Source organism: Toxorhynchites rutilus, chromosome 1 (genome assembly GCF_029784135.1).
Source record: "Toxorhynchites rutilus septentrionalis strain SRP chromosome 1, ASM2978413v1, whole genome shotgun sequence".
Classification (NCBI taxonomy): Eukaryota; Metazoa; Arthropoda; class Insecta; order Diptera; family Culicidae; genus Toxorhynchites; species Toxorhynchites rutilus.
The window spans coordinates 174,957,742-174,976,824 of record NC_073744.1 but is presented as its reverse complement, the minus strand read 5'-3'; the positions used below and the strand labels follow the sequence as shown (position 1 = coordinate 174,976,824).

Sequence of the window (19,083 nt, the reverse complement as noted above, 5' to 3'; positions counted from 1 at the left end):
CCACCAAGCAAGAAATTCGCCATAAAAGATGATAAAGAAATTCGCGCGTCAAAGATGGAGTCCACCAAGCAAGAAATTCGCCATATTTTACGTTTTTACTACCTGCGAGGTAAAACTGCAATGAAGGCGGCCGAAAAAAATCGTGTAGTTTATGGACCCGATACTGTAACGATTCGCACAGCACAGCGTTGGTTTGATCGATTTCGTTCTAGTAGAGTGGCTGTCGAAGATACATCCCGTACTGGTAGGCCAATCGTCGTGGAAACCGATAAAATCGTTGAAATCATCCAAGTAGACCGGCATGTGAGCACTCGCTCGATTGGCCAGGAACTGGGTATAACCATAAAACCGTTTGGAACCATTTGCAGAAGATTGGATTCCAAAAAAAAAGCTGGATGTATGGGTGCCACACGAGTTGACGCAAAAAAAATCTTTTAGACCGAATCAACTGCGATGCAATGCTGAAACGGAACGAACTCGACCCATTTTTGAAGAAGATGGTGACTGGGGATGAAAAGTGGATCACGTACGACAACCTAAAGCGAATAAAGTCGTAGTCGAAGCGCGGTGAGCCAGCCCAAACCATCGCCAAGCCCGGATTGACGGCCAGAAAGGTTTTGCTGTGTGTTTGGTGGGATTGGAAATGAATCATCCACTATGAGCTGCTCAACTATGGCCTCAACTCGGTTCTCTACTGTGAGCAGCTTGACCGTTTGAAGCAGGCGATTGAACTGAAGCGGCCAGAAATGATCAATAGGAATTGTGTTGTTTTCCACCAGGACAACGCTCGGCCTCACACATCTTTGATGACCCGCCAGAAGCTAGGGGAGCTCGGAATGTCCTATTGCACCCACCGTATAGTCCGGACCTGGCTCCAAGTGATTATCATCTCTTCCGATCTATGCAAAACGCTCTTGGTGATATTAAGTTGACCTCAAAAGAGGCTTGCGAAAACTGGCTGTCTGAGTTCTTTGCAAATAAGGAGGGGGGCATAATGAGGTTGCCTTCTAAATGGCAACAAGTTTGCGAACAAAACGGCGCATATTTGACTTGAATTGGATAATTTTGAGTATGTTTAATAAAGCGTCAAATTTCGATCAGAAATACGACATTTCTTTCTCCCCAACCCTATATATGAGATAAATATCCAATAAGGTCATACGATAAAAACCCAAAAGTAAGCCATAAGAACTAAAATTCGTACAGTTGCTTTTGGCAATTTTCCAGTTTAATGGATAATCAGCTGTGCCTGTTTTTAATTATTGGAGAGTGAAGAGTGCTTCTACATTTTTGCAGCAGATGAAGAAATGATCATCTGTACTGGAGTGTAAGTTTAAAATATCGAGAACGAGAGTATTACGTTTGGGTTGCTAGGATTCGGACGTTAATGTCCCTTTGCCGGCTGAATAAAGTACAGGGTCTTTCAGATTAAACGCCCACGCAACACATTTTAATAACTTCTACAAAAGTGAACCGGTTTTTATTTCAAAAAAAACGAAAATAAAGCGCATTTTAGGACATTTTCGATATGACCACCCCTTTTTTCGATAGCGCGTTTCAAACAGTGAACAAAATTCTTCATGCACAACTCTAACATTACGACTTCGATGCTGTTGAAATCCGAGTTATTTCTTCTTTAAGTTCCTTCAAATTTTGTGGCTTATTAACATAGCAACGGTCCCTCACGTACCCCCAGAGGAAGTAATCGACGACGAGAAGTGTTGAAATTCTTACCATAAGAGGACAAAGTTTCATTAAGGCTTCGGTTATTCGAGTAATACTAAAAATACACGTTGTTGTAAGTATGACCATCTCGACACTAAAAACCTTCCGATCAGACTGCAGTGTTATCATCGACGGAGCGAAAACAAGTTTTATAATGAGCTATTCGATTTTTTTTGCGGGAGCGTTTAATCTGAAAGACCCTGTAGTGTCGCAATCACTTTCGGAAGATAAAAGGTGTATGAGTGATGTTTGTGTTTAATCAAAAAACTTCTTTCTATAGCTCAAAACCTCCTTGGAAGGCAAACTGTTGAAATAACAAAAATATGTAAATATGCTTGAAAGTTCATCAAAGATTAGTCAGCAGTTGACGCACGTCGTCGAATGGCCGTGAAAGTCCTATAAATATTGTGCTCGCCCTGGCAAGTCTCAGTTTCTAACGTGTTGAGCGGACGTGCAAAATTGTTCGTCTCAGAATGCGTTCTCAGAACATACACGAAGTAAGCATAGTGCCGAGCTTGCACTGACGGGCAGGATCAAGCAAAAGAGAATATATAAAACGTACCGCATCGGTTTTCATACCGTTATCTGGACACTTACGAACTGTTGATTTTGTGCGTTATAAAATAGACAACGACAGTGGGAGAACAAATGTATAATCACCTCGGACTGCACTGTGTCTAGCATAAGAAGATTCTTCCGATGCATACTGAATGCGCTACGCGCAATGGCAATTAGGACATAAATCTCATGTATTGTTCCCGCGAGAACAAGAATGAGTCATTAATCACCCATCTTCAATTGCTTCACCAAAACCACGCAAATCCATTGGTCCTTTCCAGGGCCACCAAAACTATCGATAATAGAATTGTTTAAAAAAAATAGATGTATTCTAGAATAATATCCAAAGTAATAAAAAGTGATTTTTATATTTTTTTGTCGGAAGAGAGAACCTGTGAAATTATGAGCATGTTCGGATTTATTGGTGCTATAATGATGGTGTTTTGAATTCCTTAAACTCTCATATTTTCTCATTTCATTAATTTCTATCCTTAAAACGCATTTCAAGCCGGATGTGAAAAAGGTATTTTCAGCGGTGAGAGCCGCGTTCTTCGGTAAAGAACTTGTTTCCTTTAACGAGTTAGGTGGGATAACGTGGTAGAATCTGGGTATCGTAAGTAAATCTCTACTTCTAAATCAGCAGCCAGTTCAATTCATTAATTGCATTTTTTACATAACCAAACAACATGCTCGATATTATGATATCCTGAACCTCAATTAGATTAGTTGTTAGTAGCAAGACCTACACGATAAAAACGTAAATTGAGCACGAGTTGATTAGACAACATACAATACAATAACTGTTAAATGCCTATTATTGGTAAATGGAGAATAATCCATTATACGCACAATGTGAGCTAACGCCCGGACAAAAAGATTGCTCGTTGCGTCGGGGAGGAAAGCGAGAGGTTAGTGCAATTGTAAGAAAACATACCCATTTTTATCGTCAAATTGTTAACTTTTTTTACAATATTCAACAACCACCCCCTTAACCCCCCCTCCCCCTTGAAAACTACTAGGATAATAAGTAAGTTCAGTGTTTCAAGGCTCGCTCTAGACAGCGAGCAGAAAAAGGAGTACTTGATTTTAAACGCTCAACTCAACACGTTAGCAAGCATTAATAAAGCCTGGATGGAAACTAAGACTAGTTTCAGTATTTTCTGCAAAGTAATTGAATTCAATCGCAGTGTGTGGGGAGAATGTGGCCCCAAAACTCGTCCAGGGTTAGATAAATAAAATGTAAATACCGATGCATACGCAAACGACAACGGTCAACGATCAAAGTCAACACGCAAACGCCCCCGCACAGGTACGTGTATATGCACACATATATACAGAAACATTAATCAAAAGTTTCAGATAGCAAAATCAAATGCGTTCCCTCGGTAGTGAGCGCCGCCCAATAAGCCAAGCTTGTGCGAGCCATTGATGGTAAGTGCCAGAGTAACACTAGAATGAAGAGAGCACGAAAAAAGTCTCCATTTTATCAACTTGTCAGATACCTTTCATCTGACACTACCAAAAATCCGGTAGGAAATACCGTTTCTGAGATACAACCACATCAGAACCATCGGTCGGATTAGGAGCTCTTTCCCCCTATAAGTTGGACCTTCAGGGGGGAAGGGAAAATCTCAAAAGAAAGTGAGGAGTATTCAGGACAGAACATACATAAAAATAGTTTACAGCTTGCAACAATACGGTGAAATTCATATTTAACCCTTTCACGTACAACATCGAGTCTCACTCGATATGAAATGATTGTGCCAAAACGTACAACATCGAGTCTCTCTCGTGGCGCGCTTGGATTTCACAAGACGCTAAAACGCTCAGCCGAGTTGTGAAACCCATCAAACCCATGCGTGACCCATCGAAGCGTTTGCATTTGGTCCGCTCTTTTGAAAATTAAATTGTACGGGAAGGGGTAAATACACTTCATTGATTTTGTGACGTGACAACGCTTTGCGGAAGCTGGTGTTTTCGTACAGAGCCTGTTGTCACGTCACACAATGCATGCCGATATTTGCAAGATTCTTGCGAGTTCATTCATCTTTTGTTGACAAATCATAGAACTAAGTTCATTTGTATGTTTTCAACAGTCGGAAACCGTAAAAAAGGCAGATGTTGTCACGTTACAAAAGTATTGGACTGCGACAAGCAAATTAATCTACAAAATATTCTCCAACTGATGTTTGTAGAAAATTTTCTTAATTTTACTTTGACATCGTTTGCTTTTCGGGAATCGTTAGATTTATACATGAGAATGAGCAAAAAAAACCTGTTTTTAGTATGTCAAAACGTTGTCACGCCATGCTGAAATGATCGCTAATGATCGCAGTTGTTCAGAGCTCCTATAGAAGAACAACCTCATATGAACTGCGAGTAGTCGATTGAATCTACTAAACGCGATACTTGGATATCGTTGTAAATGAACAGACAAAGAATTATCTTCTCCGTAAAGCTCTTGAGATAGATCCTTACAAAGAGATGAATTGGAAAAATCTAGATTTATAGTATCTCAAACATATGCCATTCTTATTCGGCGGGAATGGCTCCACATTTTTTTGCGTAAATCCATCCAGTTTGTCCATAATGAGTTGGGCGTATCAGAATTGTCGTTTTGAAAATCATCAAAATTAAAGTACAGACCAAACTGTATACGTCTCTGTTTCTTGTCTGGTGAAATAAAGGGTAAAAAATACGAAATGCACCTGCTTCCATAACGCATGATGAATTCGGAGCTGAACTCCTCCGTCGTCCAGGAATCATTGCTGTCCTCTGACTCGGAAACCATCATATCGTCATCATCCATTTCGCTGCCTAGAATATAAACGATCAGTTTACGGGCCGCCCTTCAGCAATGTTCTATATATATGGAGCGCAATATTTACCGGTGGGGGTTGTACTTCGATTGGAGGACGACATGCTGTAGCTGTGATGTTTGATGGCAATCTTACGCTTCATATCGGTTCCAGCCAATCCTCCTGGTGTCAGTTTGCTATCGTTCCCTCCGCCGGATCCACCGGATGCCAAGCCACCACCACCACCGCCACTAGAGAGACCATTTCCAGCGGAACCACCACCACCTCCTAGCCCACCGTTGCCGGCGAGCAATGCTGACGATGCGGTTCCGCCCGGTGTCCCGGGCGGTGTGCTCTGATACCCATCGCCACCCGCTCCAGCTACGGCACCACCAGCAGTGCCACCGAAAGACCCCTTGAGGGAGCCAACACCACCACCAGCCGAGCCATTACTGGGTGTTGTGCTTTCCTTGCGAGACGGATCAGTGATAAAACGAAGCACGTAGCTCAGAGGAAGACAGGTGGATTGGGATTTTTCCTTCTGACCGAGAACCTGGGAATCGTAGTCTGTTGGTTTAAGAAGAAATGAGTATATAAGAGTCGATAGTCACCATAATGTACGCATGAAAGACAGTATGTCGCAGCAACTGCGCAATTCAATCTATAATTAGCATTGCATGCTTCTCATAATAGGCTCTATCCGCCAGCGAGACATTAGAAAATAAAATAAATATCATTGCGTTCATCAACATTAAATTATTTTTTCGACGGCTCGCGTGCGCAGGCTGCAGCATATGAAAAACCAAAAACAAATCACATCATTTTTATGTCTTTCTATCCGTTTCAAGTCGCGGCAAGTGGTCACGATTATCATATGTGCATGGATCGTTAAATACAAAAAAAAAGTTTCCATGAAGGCCAATAACATGCCTATGGGAGGGAACTGTGGAAAGAAAGAAGAACGAGGGGTAAGCGCAGTTAATAGAGGAAACGATATCCAAATTAGAATCAAACAGCAGGTACGTATGGTGCGGTGTGTATCGCACACACATATCTGCATTGGTTATCTCACGAGTGGTGCCCTCCTCCTGCTACCCACTTTCCACGCGTTTCAATCATCTTGTTGGTGCCGTTGGTGCTCTTTCGGGTGTCGTTGCGCTTCACCGATTGCTGGGCTCCACCACCCACCGAACCCACTGACCCACACCCGGCCTGGTATGGCCCGCGGGGGAAGGTGGGCAGAGCAGATGATGCGTTACCACCAACATATACACGCACTCAACCTCGCGATTCACCCTTTCGGCCATTCCGTGCGATTTCGCACTCAGTGCTCCGCGCGCGCTCGCACACATGTAGCGCGAGCGGTGTTGTTTTGTCCGGATTAGTCATGGTGTTACCTGCGCTCTCTCTATTTACAACTGGTGTACCGAAGCCGCGAGCCACGGGCCACGGATGCCAGCCAATTGGGAAAAAATGGTTGATTGAATTTGAAAAACATATAAAAACAAATGCATGTCGGGTTCAAAGGGCCTGGTTGGTAAAAAAAAGTAAAAAAGGCCCCAAACCAAACCACCAGCTCTATGGAAAATATTGTACAGGGTACCAAATAAGAGATTTTGTCTATTTTTTGAACACCTATGTGGTTCATCATAGGATCTATGGTGAAAAACGCACATTTCAATTTTTTGCACACCATTCTCAATAGCGTTGAGGTACAAATTTGAAAAAAAGCTGAAAGTGCATCTTACTATGGTGTATCGAGAAATATTATCTTTTTTTCTCATCAAAAATTTAAATACTAAAAAAAATTTCGATCAAAAATTTTTGGGAATTTAGATAATCAGTACTACTCTAGTTCATTATATGTATTCCTACGCCTTTTCTAGATATGTTTGATTTTTTTTTCAGAATTTTAACAGTTTTGCGCGGTACAAAAAATATATATACAGGTCGGACTGGATTGCCCGGAGTATTAATTTTTTTTTCTCTCCGGATAATCGAATCATAGAAAAAAACGAGTTTTCTTTCGGTAAAAGTGAAATAATTTTAATTTGCACTTATTTATTAAACGGTTTTATCTAGCTTGACTCGTTTGTATGTTTGTGACTTTGTAACTTTGTCTTTAGCGCTGTACCACGTTAATAGAAACTTAACTCCCTTCCTGTTGACCGATTGATCTGAAATTTGGAACACATCTTTATCTCTTGTTTCATCATAACAACGTGGACAAGTGGCCTGGCCATGGAATTGAAAGGTTTCTACCTTCTCAACCTCTTGCCCTGCTACTGTGAAGTTGGAGGAATTGTTACTATTTACTTCCATTGACTTTGTCTTCTCTGACGTTTATTTTGAGACCTGCTGCTTTGGAGCTTTCAGAGAGGTCATCAAGCTTGCTCTGCATATCCGCTCGACGTTGGGCGAGCAAGACAACGTCGTCGGCCAAATCAAGATCGTTCAGTTGCTCCATGGTTAAAGGATTCCACGGTAATCCTCGGTTCGGTCTGCTGTCAATAGCTCCAACTAAAATCTCGTCCATTACGATGAGAAAGAGTAGCGGCAATAACATACATCCTTGTCTCACTCCAGCAGTAACCCTTATAGGGTCCGACAAGACACCATCATGTAGGACTTTACACGAGAATTCCTCGTATTGTGCTTCGATGAGATGGACTAGCTTCTCCGGGACTCCTCTACGCCTAAGTGCATCCCAGATATTTTTGTGGTTGAGTCGGTCAAACGCTTTTTCGTAATCAACGAACACCAGCAGTAGAATCCTGGAATTCGTTGATTTGCTCCAGTATGATCCGGAGCGTGATGCGGTCCACACATGATCGGCCAGCACGGAATCCGGCTTGCTGCCGTCGGAGAGTAGCGTCGATCTTCTCTTGTATCCGATTAAGGATAACTTTGCAAAGTATTTTCAGAGTCACACATAGCACCGTGATGCCACGTCAGTTACCACATTCGGAATGATCTCCTGTCTTTGGGACTTTTACTAAAATGCCCTGCATCCAGTCGGCCGGAAAAGTCGCGGTTTCACAAATATCTGTGAAAAGTTGATGCAACATCTGCGCTGACACTGTTGGGTCAGCTTTGAGCATTTCAGAAGGAATGCAGTCTATTCCTGGCGCTTTATTGGATTTCATACTTTTAATTGTCGCTTCTATTTCAGCTAATGACGGCATCGTGGAGTAGGTACCGTACGCTGCTGGTTTTGTTGTTCATCCTCGCTTGGAACTCGGAAGAGTTCGCCGAAGTGCTCAGTCCAACGCTTGAGCTATCTGTACGCTCTGTCATTAATTGACCTGCTCAGTCTTTCAGCGGCATTCTGGCACTTGTCCACCACTAAGGCGGCGAGAAATATCGTACAATAGGCGGATATCTCCATTGGCGATGGCTATTTCTCCCTCTTCGGCTAAGGAGTTGGTCCAGTCTCTCTTGTCCCGTCTACAAGATCGTTTGACTGTCTTCTCTAGATCAGCGTAATGCTGGCGGGCAGCTGCTTTAGCCGATCTAGTGCGCGCCTGCCCAATGTAGGCTGTCGCCTTTCTCCGCTCATCGACGATCCTCCAGGTTTCATCCGTCATCCATTCTCTCCACCCGCTACGCGGCTTACCGAGAGTTTCATCACTTGTGGTGAAGATGTTCTTGATGCCTGTCCATTGTTCTTCAACTGTTCCACCGGGTGGTAATTCAGAGGCTCGGGCTTTAAGCTGTTCGACGAAGGCCCTTTTCACCTCTGGGTTCTCCAACCGGCGGACGTCGTAGTGACATCCGATTTTCTCCTCGCGTCGTTGGACGCGTGCGACGCGCAAGCGTATCTCACCGATGACGAGGTGATGATCAGATGCAATGTCAGGGCTGCGCTTGTTGTGAACATCAAGGAGGCTCCTTCTCCACTTTCGGCTGATGCAGATGTGGTCAATTTGATTTTCTGTTCGGCCATCCCGGGAAACCCAGGTGACTGGTCGGCGAGGGAAGAGCGATCCGCCAATGACCATGTTATTGTTGCCACAAAACTCAGCAAACAGCTCCCCGTTTCGCTCTCACAGCTCTCCGTTTCCGTGGCGTCCCATGACGCGCTCGAAGTCCTCGCTGTCGGAGCCAATCTTTGCGTTGAAGTCATCTAGATGGATTTGGATATCACCTTTCGGAATCTTCTCAACCACGCTGTTCAGCTGGCTGTAGAAAGTCTCTTTCTCTTGCAAGTCTGCAGCATCGGTTGGCGCATAACACTGGACCATCGTAAGGTTTCTCACCCGTGTTCTAAATCTGGCGACGATTATTCTTGCATTTATCGGTTCCCATCTCATGAAGTCATAGTGTCATATGAGAATTAAAAGGTTTGCTATCTGTTTTCAGAATAATGGTTTCTATTTCTCTAAGAATGGCGAATGTATGTGCTAATGTATGAAAATTGACTCAAACTGATATTCGTACGCTGATTGAAATCTCAACCCGATTTCGAAGGCGTTGACCAATTTCCGAATTCCATCATTATTATGGATCCCCTGTTCATTGCAACTATCTTCAGCTGTGTTTAGCCGTTATCTACGAGTTTTTTGTGGTATTCGGAAGGAATACACATTAATTTTCTCATCGTGTGGTTTTTAAAATCATTATTTTTAGAAATTTGATATTTTCTAAATCTTCTACACATATAACTTCCATAGTTTTTTACTGGGATTGATGTTGAGAGATCGTGGAGAAATATCAATACCTTTTGAGCAATTGTAATGTAACCATGTGCGAACTTTATACATTTTGCTCCAGGATGTTGAAGTGAACAATCTGATCCAATATACGGGATAATCGGGGTTCTACTGTAGTAGGGCCTGATCACGCACGTCACTTCACGGTGAAAACAAAATAATTTGTTTGTAAAGTTATATACACTTCATTCCTTTTAACCGTGAAGTGACGTTCGTGATCAGGCCCGTATTCTCGTAGTTGGCAGCCGACGTGTTAAAAAAATTGCTTCTAGCTAAACTAGCAGCACTGTAAAACGTTAGTCATATGTCATATCTCTCTATTTACGTTTCCACTTGCCGCTATGTTTATGTTGTCCAAGATTCTAGAATGTCAACACACACCTGGCGCACACTCACGCACACATGCACACTGCTAACAAGCAGCGCAACCACATCCATCATAGGAAATTTGGTTGATGTCACGGCTTAACTTCACCCCGGGAGAGCGAGTGACACCCCTTTCGATCCACCCTGAACACGAATATGGCGCACACTCACCCACACACACACACATGCCCAAAAACGCAATCACTTATATTTGTTAATAAATGGCCAACTAATTGGACATGGGGCAACCCGAGTGTAGTCCCCAAAATAAGTCCCCTTGGACAATTTTTGGCCTTATTTCGCAGTGGTCACGGTACTCACCTATGTGTGTGTCCTCGATGTGCTGAATCAGATCACCCAAGCTCGGAAACGTAATACCACAACCATTGAACTTGCATATGTTAACTAAAAACACAGCCATATTACGACTTCTCTCGTTTCTCTCTTTCGCCCGCACGCTCCAATCGGATGGTGCTGCTTGCGTACTCTGCGCGAAGCTCGGTTCTACACTCCTAATCTCGCTGCCACAGAGCCAGAGCCAAGAATCGATGAGCTGTGCACATTCACAGGCGCACACACACGAGCACTACTGCCACCGTGTGTGCAACACACTCTTCCTATGGCTACTCCGTTTCCTACCGCTGCTGCTGCGTGGGAAGTAGGAGGGATGCAGCGGAACTATGCGAATGTATGCGCAGCAGTAGCACCGATCAAAGATGGATGACCACTGCTAGTTCTCGCGCACACACCAAAACACCACAGTCGCATAGAACGGGGGGTGGGAGCGGGTTTGTGAGTGTTCCGTTTGAATCCGCGCAGTTACCGTGTGATGACGACGGTGGGCTCTCTTCTATTGCACACAGCTGCTGCTGCACCACGAATGATGGTACCGATATTTATTTATATTTGCACTGGGCCAACCGTGAGTGTCCTTGTTAGGTGTTTGTTGCTATAGTGACGTACAGGGCGAGGGGTGCTGAAACACCGAGAGAAAAAACCGGTCAATGTTTACTATGATGTGAAGCCTGGAGTATATTACTATCAATAGAAATTTATTCGCTTCGCTTCAATGAACCATTCACATGCCCAGTTCTGGAAATAATTCTCCCCGTATCACCACACACTCATGCAAGTGGTAAACAGAGATTCTGACTGACCTTCGGTAGTGTGTGAAAACGGTTCCCAGCTACGCACACACCATATGTGCGCAGTGCCGCTTATTATGCAATTGAATGTTGAGCGCTTTCGGGAGAACAGCTACCAAAATCCCACTCTCCTCGATTCTCGATTGACAGCAGACGATGAGCGATCGTATGTTTACCTTTACGGGAACTCACGGCAGCCTTGCGAGAGCTTGATGAGCATGTGTGAATGGGCGAGTGTGTGTGAGATCGGTTAGATAATAGTTGCTGCCTTATGTTTATTTTTTTCTGATCAATGACTCCTTGTGTGAATTGCGTGTGGATGTGCTGATGATGAACGATGACTGTGACTCCTCTTTGCTCCTACCCACCACTGGGTGGTGTATGCAGCACGCCACCCTCTTGCTCCAATTCCCGACTCGTATACTCTCGCACACAAACAAGCACACAATCAATGACAGCACAGTCGCAAGCAATGCATATTTATAATTTTTTGGGGACCCTTCTCCAGTTCTCGGTCCACTAATGCATGAATTGGATCACAGCTTGGTTTGGCAATTGTTTCGCAGAAGAATCCCCTTGCAAATCCGCAGGCCACCTAATATGCGAGATGTATTCAATCGATTTTTCGATTGTTTTTCTTTTGAGCAGCCTGATTTCACCTCAGAAATGTTCCATCGATCCAACTCGGCCCCGCTCGCGGCATACACTCTACCAGGGGTCCTGTTTCGAACCTCGCGCAATGCTCTGGCTTCGCCCCGGTAACAACAATCCGCTTTAATCACATGATGAGGGCCATTGCTCGGTTCGAATTCACTGACATTTGGAACTGCTACTGCTGCTGGGATTGGGGGAACAATCTATCGACACACTTTCTGTCTGCAACTGACAGAGAGCCCAGTCCTTTTGCGTCCGTTCGGTTCGGATCGATACTTTGTGGGATGGAAACTTCGGCGAGGGTGATTAGTAGTACAGTAGCACGGTTGAGTCTCTAACATATATACTACTACGGCACACACTAAACACACAGGGAGGAAAACAAAACGACGACGACGGACCACTATGCTCATCGATCGCTCGATTGCACAAACCATGAATTGGGCAAGTGTGGGTTCGATTGAGTGACTGGTTGAGGCAAGATTTATGTAGAATGAGGTGACCCGAATGGAAATGAAAACCGTGCTTTTGATCTAGATAATTTTAAATTTTATCTTAAAATACAGTCGCTGAAAAACCAGGACCCTGTTGCATAATCGAAATTCCACTAATAATAGTAGTCTTGTAAGGGGCTGTTCACATACCACGTGGGCAACTTGAGGGGAGCGGGAGGTTGTTAGGAGTTACGGAAATGTTCACGTTTGTCCACGATGAGAGGTGGGGAGTAGGTGTTATAGAATACATCCACGTGGACACTAACTAACCCTCCTGTACTCGCGTGCAAAATCATAACACGTATACTCGCGCACGGTGTCACAGACCGAAAATTGAACTTTTCTGTAATGTTGCCATTGTGTATTCTTCAGGCTTTATTGGCATTTATTTTAAGAAGAGGGTATGATTAAATGATAAAACCCCAAAAAATATGTCTTCTTCGTCTTTATCATGTTTTAATAGTCATCTAATTCAGCCTCCTCAAAATAGAGTAATTTTTGATACTCCAACACAAATAACGAAATTAGAATTTTTCACTGTTATTAATTGAAAGTAAGCAACTGAATATAATTTATGGAAGTATAAAGAGCTATAAAATAATATAAAATCGTATTAATTGATTGTGGTTTCATTGGAGTAAGAATCAGAACATAGCATAACTGCATGCTCGAAACAAACATTTTTTTTTTTCATTTCATGCAGTTGTTGCGTGTTTTCAGGTCTTTTATCGGAGAGAAGAATGTATACTGACCTTCTAGATAATCACCACATGATAAAGGGTCTGGAATATAAAGTTCGCATATTTCTAATTTTCTTTGTCTCTGTATTCTTGGTAAACTAAGAATTAATACCTTTTTATAGATAGGGCATCAAAAGATGATATAAAAGGATTTCTAGGAACTTCCTTTTCTTTCTCTTGTTTTTTTGTTGATATTTTTCATTATAAAAAAATATCCCCGAAACTGCAACTGTTCAAAATTACCATAAGCCACCGATTAGTTTATAGTTTACTGTTCACAATTTTTCCGCAAGTGAAATTCTTCCAAAAGTCTGTATATGTATGACCATTATATTTAGAGAATAACTATACGAAAGTCAAACATTTATATTTTCCTTTTGAGCGCATGAATCTAACGACGAATATATCGACGAATAATTAATATATGGATCCGTTCAATCCAGTTACAAAAGGGACTGAAATCAAATGAGAATAGTCCGATAATGATCTTATGCATTATATTCAATAAATATTCCACGCCACTAACATTAATTTATACATTTCATTCAACAATATTCTAGAATATGAAAAAAGCCACTTGTCCAAAAAAATTACTCCTATACTCGCGTCGGTGTGTCAGACAGAAAGTGTTAGAAAAGTGGCACACGTCCCCTTTGTACCAACACATGCCATACGCTAAACGATGACGAACGACGAATCACGAAACTAGAGAGAAACGCAAAGTCGTTGTGTTGATTTTTTTTTTCTTTTTTTTCCAAAATATATATTTTATTAAGGCACATGTGGCGTTAGCCTGACGGAGCCGGGAGTCCAATATTTTGACAATTTTTGTCTTACAACTATGTTAGTAATATGTAACCGATTACTCGCGGTTGGCTCGAGGTTAGTATTACAAGTGTTCTCATAATTGGTATGTTGCAGTCTTCGATGCTCTGTACGTGTGCCCGACACGGGATACTTTCTATTGGGATGCAGCTGACCATTAATCAGCAACGCCCCCTAGTCTGTACCCCATATCTAGCGTGGTGCGTCTTTCTCGACTCGAGGAATCCAGGATAGAATGGTCACTAGCCGGCGCAATCATCAGCTCGTGTAGAGTTGTCATGAGCGGTACAACCTTTGGCTCTTGTTGAATGATCAGTGGACTGCACAACCTTTGGCCCGTGTATCTGTAAAGAGTGTGTGTATGTATTGCCGCGACTAAGTAAAAGTTTATCGATCGGATAGGAGGGATATGAAACGGGAACACAACGAAGGAAACATCATTAAACGTTGACATCGGCGTTTCTGAGGAACAGGTATAGATGAAGCAGAAGATCAGGATCCCGGCTACCTAAGATATCCCGAACGGGGATATCCGATTGTCTGCCTTGTGCTCTCAGTGCTCTAGAGAGCTGAGAGCGAGCAGCATGGAACCGGATACACGACCAGACAACATGCTCGATGTAATTTTCTGAGAAATGAACGAATTATTTATTTCTCGGCCTGACAGCCCAATGCGCGAGTATAGGAGTGTTAATATTTGGAAAAAAGTATATACAGTGATATCCGTTTGTAATGACATCGAAGGGAATTGACAAACGCGTCCTAATAAGCGGATGTCATATAAGGCCGAGGACATATTGAATGCGATGCAATGCGGACGCGGGATCGTTTGCGGGAAAGCTCTTTTGTTTACGACTGTGGAAATCGAATGCAAACCGCCCGGACCTGACATAGTGAACGCGATTTCAATGCGACGAAACTGTGTGTGGAGTGTTTTGCCGCGAGTGAACGCAAGTAGTGGTTGCCAGATGATGTTTTCATTTTTCATTTCATTTATTCATTGCTATACTTGTAGAGTTTCTAAATTGATCTTACCACATTATTTTTTTAATTCAACTAAACAAACTAAGCAATTAAATATCTCTTAGAAGCCCCATCCATCCCTCCAAATTCCTTCAACTATCCATTCCATACATTCACGATAGAATTTTGCAGCTGAAAATTAAGCGAGGAGCGCTCGAATTGTTTGTTTGGGTTTATGTTTTTTGTTCGCCAAAGTTGATACGTATTGTGAGTTTGCTGCATAAATATTGTTTATTTTTCTCTCGTGAATCTTGAGATACAGGTACCGTTCTGAATCATATTTCGGACAACATCATATTTCGGACACTTTGTTCTAATATCTTGAAATGCTTAATGCACTGATGATATAACTATAAAATTAACATCACAATTGATTCTTTGAAGTAATCCCTGGGTTTCACTGTCATTTCATATGAAAACTACATTTGAATTATAACATAATCGGCTATAATCTATCAACACTATTATCACTATCGTTTGCGTTTGACGTTTGCTTAGCGTGAGCACGTAGAATTTACCCGTTCATCAATATTCAAATTTCTCCCTTGTTTAATCAGTTCTCATCATCGTTAATAGTTTACTGTGATTGCTTGGTAAGTGTTGCGCAGTTGACTATAAAATATAATCAAGTGTAATGTAAGTGTAATGAAATTTGAATTCAATCTGTCCGAAATTTGATTTAGTGTCTGAAGTTTGATTTTTATTCGTTTCATTTGAAAAGTATTCTATTCTATGATTTTGTTATGTTTTCAATCAAATAGGTACCAAAATAGAAAGCTTAAAAGCATATTGAATTAATTTATTAAGAATATCAACCAATAAATAAGCATAAAGTTTAGGCCTGTTTTCAGCATCATATGCCTTAAGCATCCGAAATATGATCCAGAACGGTAACTTGTGAATTCATACGTTAACTTTATGTATTGAAGAATTATTTGCTTCAAATTTATTCAGTTTATACGATGGAAGGAACATCAACGTCGAACTCCGTGACGAATAACAAGGAAGATGTAAAAAGAAAGCATACGACGGTCACCTTAGCGGAGAAAGTTACAATAATAGAGGAGTTTGAGACAGAAAACAGTTACTACGAAACACACCGATTTGTGCAGAACAAAGTGTCTATTCGAGCGAAACTAGAAAAATTCAGAGAACATGGCGTAGAAAACCGTAAGACCATGAAGGAGCAGAATTTTCCATTGATGGAGGAAGCGCTTTACCTATGGATATTGCTGCAACGTGAGTCGAATATTATTGTTACTCTAGATGCTATCAAAGTCAAAGCAGAATTGCTATTTTAATGCGTCCAAAAAAATGGAGTTTATGTGAATCACGTTTTTTTCCGATTTTCGGATGGATGGGTGCGCCGTTTCAAACAACGTTTTGGATTGCGTATGTTGGAAGTCACGGGAGAGAAAGCTTCTGCAGATAAGGAAGCTTATCTTAAATTCAAAGAAATGCTCATGAAGAAAATATTGGAAATGAATTTGACAAAAGCTCAAGTTTTTAATGCAGATGAATCAGCCCTCTTTACCAAGCTCATGACATCACGCCCTATCGCACTATGGGACGAGACAGTTGCCTCGGGACGTAAACTCAACAAAACACGATTCACATTCATGCCTTGTTCAAATATTAATGGATTCTTGAAAACGAAGCTGATGTTCATTGGGATAGCCACCAACCCTCGTGAATTTCCTCGTGGATTTAAGGAATCACTACCAGTGTCCTATTATAGTTCGAAAAAAGCTTGGATGACTCGTCAGCTGTTCCGCACTTGGTTTTATGATGAATTTATTCCTGCTGTCCGTAAGTTTTCTGTTGAGCGAGGTTTAGAGCCAAGAGCACTTTTGGTTTTAGATAACTGTACTGCCCATTACGACGGATGTGATGATTTGAAGAGTGATGACGGATTGATTCAAGTTATTTACTTACCGCCAAATGTGACGGCAGAATGTCAGCCAATGAATCAGTCAGTGATCAACGCAATCAAAACGAGATACAAACGTAAACTAATGCTAAAAGTTTTTTTGGAGAACGAGGACTTGTCTTTCGAACAGCGTCTGAAAAATGTATCTCTACGGCAGAACATCGATTGGATTGCTGAAGCATGGGACGAAATCAGTCAGGCTACCATTGAGAACTCTTGGAAAAAGTTATTCGATGAGTTTCCAGGGTATGAGTGGAACATGTCTGAGCAAGTGGAGGATTTTTCTGTGCATGTTAAATCTCTTGTAACATCGATAGACGGTGTGGCTGGAATAAATACAACGGACGAGCAAATTCGACTGTGGCTCGAGGACCAAGTACTAGATTGCGATGGCAAAGCTGTTTCCATGACCAGTGAAGTGTTAACGGACGAAGCAATAGTCAAGTCTATTCCAAATAGAGAAGATGATTTTACTTCCGTGGAGCAGGAATGGTTGGATGCCACCGCGGAGTCGTTGAACGGAAGTGTTTGTATGGACGAAAACGTGGAGACTGAAATAGATTTCTCAACTGCGATGAAGTCACTTAATAATCGTTCAGAACAATGCAACACAAACATTGAAACTGAAAATCCTACGGTCTGAAATGCTGGAAGCAGAGTGGAAGAAACGATGTTCCTATTTTTTTTTTATTATTTTATCTCATTGTATTCGATTGCATTCCATAATTATTCCTAGAATAAAGTTAAGATGTAACCTTTGTGCAAAATTTTATTTTTATTTTTTATTATTAGTTTTTATTTTTTAACCTAAACGACAGAGCAAAACTGACATACAATTCTGACGGATGACTGCTTTTTAATTGGGTCGCGTCCCAATTAGCGAACTCCCAATTAAAAAGCATCCCAACCAAAAAAAACCCAATTAGCGGACGTGTACATACCGCTAGGATGCCGATTACCGTATACAGAATCGGTATCCTAGCGGTATGTCATATAGTTTACGACCTATTCTCATGCCTAACAAACGTTTTGTGCATAATTTCATTAGAATCAGTCGAGCCGTTTCCGAGGAGATCGACCACGAACATCGTGACACGAGAGAAAAAGTGCCAAATTTGTGGTTTCGGCCAAACAGTATACGAGCACCTTCACTGCATTATTAGGGTGAGGCCAGAGTGAACGCGACACGCGATGCGATGCGACGCGAAAAGAACGCGATTTTTAAAGCGACATAGTGGCCAGAGTGGATGCGATTGAATGCGACAGACATACGCGACAGATGTAAACAAAGGGTGTTATTTTCATTTTGTGTTCAAGTTGCGAAATGGATTCTGACAAAGAATATTTAATGTCCGAAAGCGTACGTAATTTTTTTTCGGAAACAAAAAAGACTTCGGAATCCATTCAATCAATAGGAAAAGAGGAGAATACGGAGAATAGCACCATCTATATCAAGACCTGATTAAAGATCCGAACAAATTTCGCAACTATACCCGTATGAGCATCGAAACTTCCGAATATATTTTAGGACATATTGAAGTTGTTCTCATGAAAAAGTGGACCAACTTTATTAAAACTCCAATAGAGCCTGGTGAAAAACTTTTGATCACACTGAGGTAAGAAAATATTCATAAATAATTTTTATGTTCGATTTTGAATCTCTTTCCCCTTCACGTAGTTTTCCGGCATTATTTCACAATCCCTTTTTCTGTGCTTTCTAGGTTTCTTGCAACGGGAATCTAGGCTTCATTTGTTGCTCCAGAAATAGGGGATCCGGGATCCCTTGATCTCGACTGCGGCAGCTTTCGCCGTTCACGGCCAAAAGTATCCCGTAAATTTTTCCATTTTTTTTTAGCAGCATACTCTGAAATTCGAAAAATCCCTTCAATATATATTCAAACAGTGCTCCCTTGGCCGAGTGGTTAGCGTCATAACTAACATGCCGGGTGTTCAGGTTCGATTCCCGTTCTGGTCGGGGGAATTTTTCGTCAAAGAAACTTCCTCCGACTTGCACTGTGATCACGCGTATTCTAGAGCTTGCCACTCAGAATGCATTCAAGGCGTGTTATTTGGCATAGGAATCTCAACTAAGTACTAATAAAAATGACGCAAG

The 19,083-nt window shown here is 41.9% G+C and overlaps 1 protein-coding gene across 2 annotated transcripts in view; it reads right to left on the bottom strand.

Annotated features, from left to right (window-relative positions):
* LOC129762256 (uncharacterized transmembrane protein DDB_G0289901-like) overlaps positions 1-12,399 on the bottom strand; it is a 29,285-nt gene extending 16,886 nt beyond the window's left edge. The window contains exons 1-4 of one of the 2 annotated variants that reach the window (XM_055760349.1): positions 11,317-12,399; positions 10,481-11,135; positions 5,172-5,648; positions 4,992-5,100 (exon numbers count right to left, since the gene is read on the bottom strand). In XM_055760349.1, the coding sequence (XP_055616324.1) occupies positions 4,992-5,100; positions 5,172-5,648; positions 10,481-10,580 (686 nt within the window). In that variant the 5' untranslated portion in view covers positions 10,581-11,135; positions 11,317-12,399. Of the gene's footprint in view, positions 1-4,991; positions 5,101-5,171; positions 5,649-10,480; positions 11,136-11,198 lie in introns of both variants that reach the window. The other variant, XM_055760350.1, reaches the window with a different exon arrangement.
* Positions 12,400-19,083: the final 6,684 nt, after the last annotated feature.